At 41.9% G+C, this 14,596-nt stretch overlaps 1 protein-coding gene across 2 annotated transcripts in view; it reads left to right on the forward strand.

The window, feature by feature from the left end:
- LOC112267238 (chloride channel protein 2) overlaps positions 1 to 14,596 on the forward strand; it is a 464,010-nt gene that overhangs the window by 189,575 nt on the left and 259,839 nt on the right. Inside the window, exon 1 of one of the 2 annotated variants that reach the window (XM_042297556.1) lies at positions 13,688 to 14,016. The exons of the other annotated variant lie outside the window; for it this stretch is intronic. Coding sequence (XP_042153490.1) covers positions 13,972 to 14,016 — 45 coding nt within the window. The 5' untranslated portion in view covers positions 13,688 to 13,971. Of the gene's footprint in view, positions 1 to 13,687; positions 14,017 to 14,596 lie in introns of those variants that run through there. 2 annotated transcript variants of the gene reach the window in all.

Genomic DNA, 14,596 nt, shown 5'->3' on the forward strand with positions numbered 1-14,596 from the left:
CTCTAATAGGGTCTTGGAGGACTCTAAGAAATGTTCTTTTCAAAGTCTAGACCCCATCATGGAACTTCATTCCAGAGATGAGTACTCCTCCATCCTTGAAAGAGACATAAAGAGATTGTGAGAAGCAAGTACATTTTAACTCATTTTGATATTCACTCTCTCTCTCATCCTAAAGATGAGGGCTTCCAGCCGTTCCTGAGAGAGAGAGAGGGAGAGAGAGATATGAGGGCATATGTCCATCCCTGAGAGAGAAAGAGAAAATGTGAAGGACAGAAAGCATAAAGAAATAGCTGCATTAGCTGCATTACATGTAGGAATCCCTATCCAACCGCCTCAGAGGAACTCTTTAGAAGTGTATGTCTGTCTGCTCCTGATCCAACTCAGGTTTAGAGATGACCATCTGAGGGATAGTGTCCACAGTAATCATTCGCTTTTCTCTCTCCATAGAGATGACAAGAACAGAAAGGTCTCTTCTGATTCTGCACTGCGCTTCACAGAAGTGGGGGGATTTGAAAAAGAGAGAGAAAAAGAGCACTGAAAGACTAGATGAGAAATGACACTGGCGGCTGCTACGAGGCTTCTTTTACAAAATAACTGCTGGGGGGGCTGTATCAGTGATTTTGACCAGATATACAGTTCATCTGCAGAGATATGGCTCCCCATGTACTCTCCTACCACATATTATATGGCTATGTGTAAAACCAAAATAACCTTATTTTTGTGCATATAAAAATCTGCCAATGGTGTATAAAGTCAGCCAATGGTATAACTACTTTATAGAACTGCAATACAGAACTCGGATATACTATGAATCTACATCCAGAGCTGTATAATTGGTGTGTGTTCTCTAAAAGGTAATACATCTAAGTTAAATCTAAAAAATATATACTTTATATCAATTAGGTAAGGGAAGAGGGATCTTTATCAATGATTTTGACCAGATAGACAGATCACCTGCAGAGATGGCATACCTTATGTACTCGCCTATGGTTATAACTGCTTATAACTAGGTATGACCATGTACAAAATCGATATTACCTTACATATAAATGATGCTTTGTTGCAGTAAATATACAGCTGATAAAAGTCTGTCAGTGGTATGAATACTTGGTAGAACTGTAATACAGAAACAAGGTACTCTCTGAATATACATTCTCTGTATTCTCCAAATGTTGGATTTATTTTACAGAAATTTTATATAAATACCAGACTTACTATAATATCCTCCAATATTTATATCTGCAACATGTTATGGTATTTGGGTTGCTACATCCTACCATTTGGTTTGACGTGACTTTTAGGATTTGGACATGCTTTTTGAAGCATCCTAGTGATGCTAATGCTGGCTGTGGGGTAAATAAAGAAAGACAACTTAGCCCTATTTTTGGTCATTGTCTCTTAGGATCAATGGATGAATCACTTTTTGTCAATAAAATGACAAATATTTCACATTTTGGTGTACCGCCACTTTAATGGCAGTCGTTTTTAAACACATACATATGTCAAAATTTATATTCACTTCAAATGTATAAAAACGAAATTATACTAAAATCAAATAATGGTAAATTAGCTTTTTAGTACTAATGTGGCTTGTACTTTGGAAAGAAGCTGCACATTATTGAAGGGAAAAAACAATATTTTTGTTTTACAGAATAAGCAAAATAACAGTAATTGTGCTAAAATGGTTATTTTGGTTATTATTTATTTCAGATAACATTATTTATACGTCTAATGATGTTCTGATAAGAATTACGTTTCTAGTTTCTTCTTGGGCTCAAAATGACCCCAGTTGGTAATCCATGTATGTAAAATATGTTAGTAGTATGAGGGATAAGTATGTTTGGGAAGCGATTGTCACTATAGATCAGTTGGTAATGGCCTAAAATGTTTTGTTTGGTTTGCTTTCCAATATGCTCCATCACTTTGGTTTCTTTCTGCAGTGGTATATTGGAGATCATCAGTAACCACAGTTAGTACTCAGAAGGATTTACGAGTAAAACGGATGCCTACCTTCCTCCAGGAATGTGAATAAACTTACTGTAAAGCATGCAGGAGTTTGTTGGAAATAATACTGGAGTTTAAAAAAAGGACACCAAAACTCTTTCTTTCTTTCTTCATCTTTTCTTTCTCTCTCTCTCTCTCATATATATCAGAGAAGCGTGCTCATCAATGCAGGTTTTTACTCCTAACAGCTAACAGAGAGAGCAGGCAGCATGTACCCCTAGCCAAGGTCACTCCAGCTATTCAATCAGGAAATCAACTAATTTGTTGTGTTTGTGCTGGCCTGGAACAAACACCTGCAAACATGTGGCTCTCCAGCAGGATCAAAGTGAATAACATTGAAATGCATGGAGTAAAATCCTTGTATTTTTCTATCACTAGACTGAAAACAGGAGGGAACGGCAGGTGGGCGACCACCTGTGATGTGTATGTATGGGTTTATGTGGGAGAGAACGAGAGAGAGAGTTAGTGTGTGTGAAAGAGAGGGGTGAGAGAGAGAGAGTGTGTGTGTGCTGCTTGTAGGATAATGAGTGAGCTCAACAGTAAAGACATTAGTTGCTGATTGAACATCTGCCGGAAATAGAGATGAGACAAGAAATATATTTTGTTAAGCTGTCGTGTGTGTGTGTGTGTGTGTGCATGTAAGCAACAACAGAAAGAGTGTTGCGAGCTGGGAGATTATATGTGAATGAATACAACTTTTTGCTTGTGAATATACAGTACCAGTCAAAAGTTTGGACACACCTACTCATTCAAGGGTTTTTATTTATTTTACACTATTTTCTACATTGTAGAATAATAGTGAAGACATCAAAACTATGAAATAACACATATGGAATCATATAGTAACCAAAAACGTGTTAAACGAAATAATATATATTTTAGATTTGAGATTCTTCAAAGTATTGCCTTAATGACAGCTTTGCACACTCTTGGCATTCTCTCAACCAGCTCCATGAGGTAGTCACCTGGAATGCATTTCAATTAACAGGTGTGCCTTGTTAAAAGTTAATTTGTGAAATTTCTTTCCTTCTTAATGCATTTGAGCCAATCAGTTGTGTTGTGACAAGGTAGACATGGCATACAGAAGATGGTCTTTTACCAAATAGGCTAAGTCAATATTATGTCAAGAACAGCTCAAATAACTTATAACAACTTCCAAAGAGAAATGACAGTCCATCATCACTTTAAGACATGAAGGTCAGTTAATCCGGAAAATGTCAAGAACTTTGAAAGTTTCTTCAAGTGCAGTCTCAAAAATCATCAAGCGCTATGATGAAACTGGCTCTCATGAGGACCGCCACAGGAAAGGAAGACCCAGAGTTACCTCTGCTGGAGAGGATATGTTCATTAGAGTTAACAGCCTCAAATTGGCAATTAACTGCACCTCAGATTGCAGCCCAAATAAATGCTTTACAGAGTTCAAGTAACAGACACATCTCAACATCCACTGTTTAGAGGAGACTGCGTGAATCAGGCCTTCATGGTCGATTTTGCTGCAAAGAAACCACTACTAAAGGACACCAATAATGAGAAGAGACTTGCTTGGGCCAAAAAACACAAGCAATGGACATAGGACGGGTAGAAATCTGTCCTTTTGTCGGATGATTCCAAATTTTAGATTTTTGGTTCCATGTGTGGTTCCCACTGTGAAGCATGGAGGAGGTGGTGATGGTGTGGGGGTGCTTTGCTGGTGACACTGTATGTGATTTATTTAGAATTCAAGGCACACTTAACCAGTATGGCTACCAGAGCATTCTGCAGCAATACGCCATCCCATCCGGTTTGCGCGTAGTGGGACTATCATTTGTTTTTCAACAGGACAATGTCCCAAAACACACCTCCAGGCTGTGTAAGGGCTATTTGACCAAGAAGGAGAGTGATGGAGTGCTGCATCAGATGACCTGGCCTGCACAATCACCTGACCTCAACCCAATTGAGATGGTTTGTGATGAGTTGGACCACAGAGTGAAGGAAAAGCTGCCAACAATGCTCAGCATATGTGGGAACTCCTTCAAGACTGCTGGTAAAGCTTTCTATGTGACTACCTCGTGAAGCTGGTTGAGAGAATGCCAAGTGTGTGCAAAGCTATCATCAAAGCAAAGGGTGGGTACTTTGAAGAATCTAAAATATATTTTGATTTGTTTAACACTTTTTTTTTTTAGCTACTACTGTACATGATTCCATATGTGTTATTTCATAGTTTTGATCTCTTCACTGTAATTTTACAATGTATTTTCCAAAATAGTAAAAAAAATATGAAAAACCCTTGAATGAGTAGGTGTGTCCAAACTTTTGACTGGTACTGTATGTGTGAATGAAGCTTTGAATAGCATCCACATTATTCTCTATCCCAGCATACCACACAGACACATACACAGAGATATGACAGAGGAGTCAGAGGAGGAGCGGGGTAGTGAAGAAAAGGGAATAAATTAGGCTGACTCACAAGAGGCCAAAAGAGAGAGACATAGAGCTGAGGAGAAGGAGAGAAGAGAGACAGAGAATGCCAGAAGAGATGACTTGAGAACTGAATTGGATAGCAGAGACAGGACACACAAAGCAAAGATACAGAGGGAATGGGTCAGGGAGGGAAAGAAGTAGGCCTAATGGATAAAAGAAGGATGGAGATGGAGACATAGTGAGTAAATGTTGTCTTGAGCGATGTTTGGTTTTGGTGGGCGCTTGGTTATTGGTGGAGCCACAAAGTGAAATTAGTCTGCCACCTGTCTGGCACTCAGGAGTGGAAAATGGAAGAACCAGGGATGACAAGGCCAGTACAGGCACCACCACAACTGAGCACACTCAAAATCACTGTCTCTGATTGGCCAAGTCACCCTTCTACAGAGTTCTCTAATTGGCAAACATTTCCCAAAAATCATGGTGACAGAGTGTGTTGCCTTCAGGGCAGATCTACTGTAGTATCAGCTTACCGTGCCCAAATCAGACCCTTAACTAATAAAGAGGAAATCAGAAAACTGACCTTTGATCAATGTCCCACAGGATTGGGGGCGGGGTCAATTCCATTTCAGTCAATTTGCAAAGAAAACCAAATTACAATTGTAAATTGCCCATATTGAAAAGTATTGAAGAGAATTTCAGTTTACTTCCTGAATTGACTGGAATTTCAATGGAATTGACCCCAGCCCTGGTGTCCAAGGACATCTCCATCTGACTCAGAAACGGCAAATCGAGAGAAGTTTAAGCTTTTACACAAGTTTGTTTTCCTTGGAAGGAGAGGAAGATTAAAAGGCAGACAGGCTCAGTAGTTTGGGGAAATAACTATTTTCCATGTCAAAGTTACAAAAATGTTCAAAGACCCACTCAACTGGATGAATTCAATCATTCAATAATATATTTTATTTATTATTAATCCATAAAATATAGTTTGTGTAATTTGGATCTCTGTGACAATATACTTTGGAAATGAAAGTATATTATAGTTCAATCAAGAGATTTGTGATTTATGTATTTAACGGAAAAGCACTCCTCAAATGCAATTTATTATGAATCACTCTGTGTTTGGTTTAGCTTTTACCTATACAGAAGTGACCACAGTGTATTAACCCATTCTTTAGAGCATTTTGCCATAGTCTACCTTTTGTAGGTGGAGTGAATGAGTAATTGGAAATCAACATTAAATGATTCAGTTAAGCACACACACACGTTTACACTCCCCCCCCACACACACCCTCACACTATCAACAAGAACCCATTTCTAGGTAATAGCGGTGTCATGTTTTATACTGAACAAAAACAGAAATGCAACACACAACAATTTCAATGCTTACAGTTCATATAAGGAAATCAGTCAATTGAAATAAATAAATTGGGCCCTAATCTGTGGATTTCACATGACTGGGCAGGGGCGCAGCTATGCCTAGGCCTGGGAGGGCACCAGTCCACCCACTTGGGAGCCAGGCACAAAAACTTTAAGTGCCTTTGAAAGGGGTATGGTAGTAGGTGCCAGGTGCACCGGTTTGTGTCAAGAACTGTAATGCTGTTGTGTTTTTCAGCCTCAACAGTTTCCCATATGTATCAAGAATGGTCCACCACCCAAAGGACATCCAACCAACTTGGCACAACTGTGGGAAGCAATGGAGTCAACATGGGCCAGCATCCCTGTGGAATGCTTGCGACACCTTGTAGAGTCCATGCCGATTAATTGAGGCTGTCTGAGGGCCAAGGGGGGTGTAACCTGGATTGTACAATATTAGGAAGGTGTTCTTAATGTTTGGTATACTCAGTGTAAATTAAATTTCTTTGCAGTTTTACTTTTTATTTCACCTTTATTTAACCAGGTAGGCTAGTTGAGAACCAGTTCTCATTTGCAACTGCGACCTGGCCAAGATAAAGCAAAGCAGTTCGACACATACAACAACACAGAGTTACACTTGGAATAAACAAACATACAGTCAATAATACAGTAGAAAAAGTATATATACAGCATGTGCAAATGAGGTAGGATAAGGGAGGTAAAACAATAAATAGGCCATGGTGGCGAAGTAATTACAATATACCAATTAAACACTGGAATGGTAGAATGTGCAGAAGATGGATGTGTAAGTAGAGATACTGGGGTGCAAAGGAGCAAGATAAATAAATAAGTTGGATGGGCTATTTACAGATGTGCAGGTGCAGTGATCTGTGAGCTGCTCTGACAGCTGGTACTTAAAGCTAGTGAGGGAGATATGAGTCTCCAGCTTCAGTGATTTTTGCAGTTCATTCCAGTCATTGGCAGCAGAAAACTGGAAGGAAAGGCGGCCAAAGGAAGAATTTGCTTTGGAGGTGACCAGTGAGATATAACTGTTGGAGCGCGTGCTACGGGTGGGTGCTACTTTGGTGACCTGTGAGCTGAGATAAGGCGGGGCTTTACCTAGCAAAGACTTGTAGATGACCTGGAGCCAGTGAGTTTGGCGACGAGTATGAAGCGAGGGCCAGCCAACGAGAGCCTACAGGTCGCGGTGGTGGATAGTATATGGGGCTTTGGTGACAAAGCGGATGGCACTGTGATAGACTGCATCCAATTTGTTGAGTAGAGTGTTGGAGGCGATTTTGTCAATTACATCGCCGAAGTCGAGGATCGGTATGATGGTCAGTTTTTCGAGGGTATGTTTGGCAGCATGAGTGAAGGATGCTTTGTTGCGAAATAGGAAGCCGATTCTAGATTTAATTTGGGATTGGAGATGCTTAATGTGAGTCTGGAAGGAGAGTTTACAGTTTAGCCAGACACCTAGGTATTTTTAGTTGTCCACATATTCTAAGTCAGAACCGTCCAGAGTAGTGATGCTGGGCAGGCGGGCAGGTGTGGGCAGCGATCGGTTGAAGAGCATGCATTTAGTTTCACTTGCATTTAAGAGCAGTTGGAGGCTACGGAAGGAGAGTTGTATGGCATTGAAGCTCTTCTGGAGGTTAGTTAACACAGTGTCCAAAGAAGGGCCAGAGGTATACAGAATGGTGTTTTCTGCGTAGAGGTAGATCAGAGAATCACCAGCAGCAAGAGCGACATCATTGATGTAGACAGAGAAGAGAGTCAGCCCGAGAATTGAACCCTGTGGCACCCCCATAGAGACTGCCAGACAACAGGCCCTCCGATTTGACACACTGAACTCTGTCAGAAAAGTAGTTGGTGAACCAGGCAGGCAATCAATTGAGAAACCAAGGCTGTTGAGTCTGACGATAAGAATGTGGTGATTGACAGAGTCGAAAGCCTTGGTGCCTTATTATAAACAGCCTGCATGTTTTGGAACATTTGTATTCTGTATAGGCTTCCTTCTTTTCACCTCTTTCATTTAGGCTATTATTGTGACGTAACTACAATGTTGTTTATCCATCTTCAGTTTTCTCCTATCACAGCCACTAAACTCTGTAACTGGTTTTCTTCTTCTCCGGCAACTGAGTTAGATTTGATACACCATCCAAAGTGTAATTAATATCAATGGTCAAAGGGATATTCGATGCCTGGGGGCGGCACGCCATGAAGTCCAGGATCCAGTTGCAGAGAGAGGTGTTCAAAGGGTCCTGAGCTTGGTAATGAAGTTGGAGGAGATTATGGTGTTGAATGCTTCGTTAAAGCCAAGCCCACTAAAAATCTGAAAAGTCGATCTGCTTCCACCTTGAACAGACACATCAGGTCGTTGCGAATGACCACTCCACTTTGTGTGGAATATGTCCACTAAACACGAATCTAAACGCCCATACCTGGAAACAGTCCTGGAGGATTGCTTAACTTGTCATGCGCTAATTGATTCGCATGCGACAATATCACTCATCTCTCAAACATTGTTTGATGATCTAAAAAGGGCTTTGAAGCCAACTAAACGTTGGTTAAAAGTGGAACGGTGCGACACTACCCTCCGAGGGGTCACTCAGACTACCTCGCCTCTCACATTGAGAGTCATGCTGAAACTACACTTCAAGGACGTATCTCTCGTCCACCCTGTGTATGTTACCAGCCTCGAAACTGTACCCCTGCTACTTGGAGCAGACTTGATGGATCGGTTACTCCCATTGATGGATTGGAAAACCAACCAGGTATGGTCACAGGCCACAGTGCCTTCTTCACCGACCACACTGTCCTCCCCTAACGCTAGCTGCAACACAGTCATTCATGAGGGGTATCACTTAACAGCACCCCTTGGGAAAACTACTTTTAGAAACCTCTTGGGGCAGAATCCGATCCAAGGAGATATTACGATATCTCGACACAATCCTTCAGCCAATCTGATTGACCATTCTTGTCATGATTTCGAGCCAGCTGTCTCTGTGAATGAGCAACTTCCCTCCTCCTTGCAGTAGTGCAATACGGTAGTTGAGATGAACTTCTCTTGCCCTTCGGACACTTGCGCAAGCACTGCGGCAGTCTCAGCAAGAAAAACATTAATGCGCAGAGTATACTCTGCTTCTGATGATACACCTTCTGCTTTGTGGGGGACTGTCAACCCTTACAATGGCACTAATGGTGTCAGTCCAGCAACTGACCCGATGACTCCCACTGGTGAAACACTTTGCGATATCACAGACCGATATCCTAGTCTCAGTTTGCAGGTACTGAAGAGGTTGCCACACGCGGACGCGGTGGTGACTGACAGCCCTCGACAGCCACTGAGGGTGTTGAAGCACAAACATCAGGAGATTTGGTTGAAAGGTTACAGCCACTCTCATAATAACGCGGCCACTGACAACTCGTACATAGGGTCCGAACCTTCCGTTTGCGCCTCGGATACCAACACCACATGCTGGTGGGCGGGTCCCGAGACACAAAGGGGTGGGGGGAATAGTAGCCGAGACCCATGATGAGCCTTATCGAGGCCGGTGGGGGGGGTCGAGACTACGGACAACACCGTACGAGGCCGCCAGAGCATAAATCAAATCTAGTTGTAAACTCCCCTATGAGAACAGTGAGGAGCAGACAGGCCCCTAGACGGGGATTATCTTAGAACACATCTAAGATAGTACTGAGGTGTACCACACTGGTCGTAAAGGAAGTCCAGTGGACTTGTCCACCTCCAAACAAATGGCAACAATAATCATTCCTTGCCATGTGTAGTAATCACTACAAGACAACTAGTAAAATGCTCTAATCATGTATTCCTGTAGGATAACATTTCAGAATAAATCGGTAGGACAACTGGACCCCTTGAGTACCAATACCACAGTCAGTCCAGCAACACTCAGTAAGAGGATTAGTAACCTCACAAGTTAAATTGCTATTAATAATAGCAACATAGGAGTCACTCAGAGTGCAACACGGGGAAGGGAATCTCCATTGCACTCTTCCAATGGTTAACACACGCCACTAATAAATAGAACCCTCCGTTCAGGAGAAAAGTTATTAGGAGTCATGAACCACGTTCACACCACGTACGACTGGTCTAATACTTAGAGTACTTCTGTCATGAGGTTAGCTCCTCCGTGGATAACATAGTTATGAAGTGTACTTCTTCATACCTACCACCACTACAATAGTGGAAGACAGTGACTGGTAGTAAAACCACTACAGACTCCCTCGACACCAATTCTGACTGACCTCCAGGCATTGACCTGAAAATTACCTGACTACGTCAGACTCATTCTGAACAAGTTGTAATCTGCCAGGATACTTGGTTTCCTTCCCTTGACATGTGCGCTTGCGTAAGCATAAACTCACACGCACAACGGAACATCCAATTAGGATTTATGCTAGGATCACTTAAGGGTCCGAGCAAAATACCAGCCTTAGTAAAGTTTAACATTTATTTTGAGGCCTTTGACTCTACAGCTACAGCACTCACCAGTTTTCTTCTTAGAAGTCCATAGGTCATCCCTGTAGACTGCCCAAAACTAGTGCCTTACAGCTGTAGACTTAGTTATAATTATCAACTTAGGATAGTACCCTAAGAAGCACCCCGCAAATTAGGAAAGCCCTAGATATGACATTAGACAATGCCATGATAAGGTCATTTTGCCAAGACCATGGACGTAGATAGAATACAGTCCAATTAGATAATTAAGGTGGCATAACTATATTTTGTTTTGTTTATGCTTTCAATCATTTTGTTTCATTTTCTTCAGCACGTAGAAAGTGATAGAGCCATCAACAACTTCCACATACAACCATCAGTTAGTGCCACAACGCCGCTCATTTGGGAGGAAATGCAATGATATATTTCATGAGTGTGTGGGCTTGCGTGCGTTGTTAATATCTGCCTAAGTTACTGCCCAGATCTTCCAGTCTGGATGACCAGACGACGGGTCCGGAATGGCGATCCCAATCCGGACATCCGCTGCCCAGCCATGGAGCGGACTTCTTCATTTGCAGACAGCCTACCCGGGTCGACCACACCAGAGGGGGGGACTGCAACAGCGATCACCAGCTGGACATCTGCTGTCCAGCCATGGAGCGGACTTCATTCGCAGAAACCCTACCCGGGTCGACCACCAGATGGGGACCACAACGATGTTCCACAACCAGGACAACCCACGGTCATTTTTATGTTGGTTTGCAATATGCAGGTTAATCGCAAGATTGAACCCAACATGGGAGGATAGGTTTATGACAGTCATAAATACCTCTTCCCCCCTTTTTCCTCTCTCTACCCTACTGAGGTTACATTTGCAAAACCCTTGGTTAACATAGAGATTCTGAGAACATCAGAAGGTGGGGGGAAATGAACTATAATCTGGTAATCCGATCAATGGAACATATGCAGTGGTACTTAATGAATATGATGTCAGTTCGGTTGTCATCTGAGACATTCTCATCAATGATAAGATGACAAACTCTAAAGTGGAAAGTCTACACACCAGAGTTATCAGATTCACATGGAATTGTTGTTCAATTTAAATGTTTGAATATGAAATTATTCGTGATGGGATGAAATGTGATTTTAGCTTCTAAAATATGAGATTTGGGTTTTCATGAGATGCGGCTCTGCTCAATCAGTGGCCCGCCCCTGTGAAGGGACATGGACTATAAAACTTTTCAAACACGCCCTCCTCTCCCTTCCTATATAAGCCCTTGACGACAATATAACCTCCTGTTCCGAGGACGACGGTCCTATGTCAGAATGGTTCAGATAATAACTACAGAACGAAGCCAACATCAGCGTGAGCTTTGGTTGCGAATGGTATGAACTTTGAACTCTTATTCACTACAGAAGTGATACCTCCTAGCCGTTGAGTTAGCAACAGCAGATGCAAACGAGGGTTAGGAAGGAACAGAGAGTATCCCGTCTATCACCCAACGATGTTACTACAACGTATCCAATTGACAACCAGAGACATTCTTCAAACGACTCGGTTGGGCAACACGACCTTCCATCTACCACCAACCTACCGAAGCGCAGCTCAGAGTAAATATTTATTGCATTTTCCTTTTCCAAATGAGCGGTAATTTAGACTACATAAGATACTGTATTTATGATAGCACAGGTTCTTCCCTTTGTTCTTCAGTCTTCCCGCTCTTTCATTCAAACCCAGCCCCTTTTCTTTTGTGTAACAAGGTGTCATATCTGTCCCGCCCGCTAGGGACGTTTTCCTTTATGACGTAATTTGTAATCAAGTTATGATTTAAATATGTGTATGTGTAATTAGTTAGGTATTTAGTAAATAAATAATTAAACCCAATTTTGTATTGCTGATTCAACTTGTTAGCCAGGGTTTGTGCAGATAACCAAGAATTTACAACTTTCAGATGAGACTGAATTAAGATGACGATTAATATTGACTGCTATTGATGTAAAATATTACTAGGTCTAAGAGTTTATTCGGAAGATAACAGCTCTATAAATATTATTTTGTGGTGCCCGACTCTAGTTAATTACATTTACATGATTAGCTCAATCAGGTAATATTAATTACGGATAAATTATTTTATTGAATAGCATGTCATATCACTTAATCCGGCATAGCCAAAGACACGACACATGCTAACAATAATGGCAAAAAACAACATTTGAGAGTGTGCTGACTCTGGTGCTGGAGGGGGTACGCAGCTGGAGGTGGAATGTTTGAATGGATACGGGACTATTAAAAAGTTTGTGAACCACTGGTATAGATAATATAACAAAAATGAAGTAAACTTTTAAGATATCAGATTTTTTGTTAAAATACTTTGCTACAATGACAGACTTAATTAGCTACCCACCTCAGTCGTTTATTTTAGCGTGTGGATGTAGTAAGTGCACCATCATGCTTTCGGCATGTGTCTCTTCAGATTCCACAATGATTCTTAAGTTGTGTGGACACTACCTCACCGCACTCCCTCTCTTGGTCCTCATCTTTGTAAGTCACCTTGATTTTGCACCTGTCTGTTTTATCAGTTTCAAGGGGCTATAGCAGCACACAAGTATACTGAAAATACACGCTGGGCCGAGCATGCCCTGAGCTGGTGAAGTGAGTCCTACTGAAGCGCTATTGGAGTGAAATTGGAGCAGGCTAGAAGGCCGAAGCTACAGCTTTTGGGAATCTCGCTCTGAGCTCCAGTCAAATTGGGCATGCTCAGCTCTTCACTCCTCTCACATACTCTGGATAGGTGTAACATCATGGCTCCATTATTGGTTAGACCAGCCATAGCCAGGTGCACCACGGGTCAGCTTAATGTTTACATAGCAGGTTAAGAGAACTAATGTAGCAGGTTAGGATAATGAACATAGCAGTTTAGGATAAGTTACCTGGCAGGTTAGGAGAATGAGGTTAAGGTTAGGTGTAGCTTAAATGCGTAGCACATTAAGATAATTAACGTGGCAGGTTAGGAGAATTAGCTTAAAGTTAGGAAAAGGGTTAGGCTTAGCTTAAACACGACAGTTGTCAGCAATCGACTCGTCTTGCATCCCAATCAGCCACGCAAAACGGTCTTGAGTGGCAACAAATCTGGCCAATTAGCTGATTCGCTTTCCGTACATCCACTAATATTGATCCGCCCACATCTTTTGACACGCCCACTTTCAGACACTGCACGTATCCAAGTTACCCATGACTCCACTGAATAGCAATCACGACACCTTGAAAATAAAACACCTTTCAACACAGACACACCAATATCTAAACATTTCAGAACAGCGTAGATAGTTTATTATTTTGTCATTCAATGAAATATTTGACTGACAAAACGTCAAGGTGCAAGCAAGCATTTAAAATATTTAGCTAACATTTAGCGGAATCCTGAACTTTCACTTTTCAAAAAACTCCAGAGGACAGACTGTACCATTTGAACGAGCTAGAGGGGTGTGTCGTCCAAGCCACCAAGTTCCGCTTCTGTGTGGATCCTGGAAGAGATTTTGGGATATAAAATCAAGGAACTCTGTTATGCAGCACTTTTGAGTTAATCTCGTGAATGTCATCAACTTCGTGACACATTAATTAGCCCCATGTTCTAATCACGCGCAAACAAGAGAGAGAGAGTACTTGTGTCTCACTGCAACCTCAAAATAATTCCTCACCCAGTCTCTCTGTCACTTCTACCGGTAGCGCGAGCCACACAACGCAGCCATGGCCGGCGACGATCAGCGTGCGCTACAGTATGAACAAACTTTGGTAAGTGAACTTGTTGCCACTTCAACTTCACTTCGTTACAAAGTGACAGCGGTATGTGTTGGCCGTGGCGCCTGTTTGAGCAAATGTGGTTAGTTCAGTTTTTACCGTCTAGAACAGGTTACACGTCTTATGCTCGCACCTGTGTAGCTGAAGAACGCTCAAACCTGTTCTCTTTAGAGAAGTTGAGTGTTCCTCAGACAGCGCCTGGGCTGGTCAGCCTAGTTTTGATCAAATGAGAGGTGACGACATTGTTATGACAGAGGTTTATGAATTTCACTCATGGTTTGTCAAATAAATTGTATTTTAAAACCCAATTGAATGGGTATAATCTCGTTCAGTTATTCACATACAAAAAGTCCTTATCAGGCGCTATTGTGAGAACACATCTGGATTTGTCCAGAACAATGTCTCATCACCGCAGCTCAATGCATACTGTAGGCTGCACGAGGTACTAATAGTTGGTGTAATAGCGAGCTATTCCGTGAACGAATAACTTGTTCTCATCTTCAAACAACACAGTAGTCAGTGCCGCTATGTGCCTAGTGCGACTGTGTGCGTGGGTTGCATCGACATTTTCGTG

The sequence above is a fragment of the Oncorhynchus tshawytscha genome, linkage group LG14 (assembly GCF_018296145.1).
Source record: "Oncorhynchus tshawytscha isolate Ot180627B linkage group LG14, Otsh_v2.0, whole genome shotgun sequence".
Lineage (NCBI taxonomy): Eukaryota > Metazoa > Chordata > Actinopteri > Salmoniformes > Salmonidae > Oncorhynchus > Oncorhynchus tshawytscha.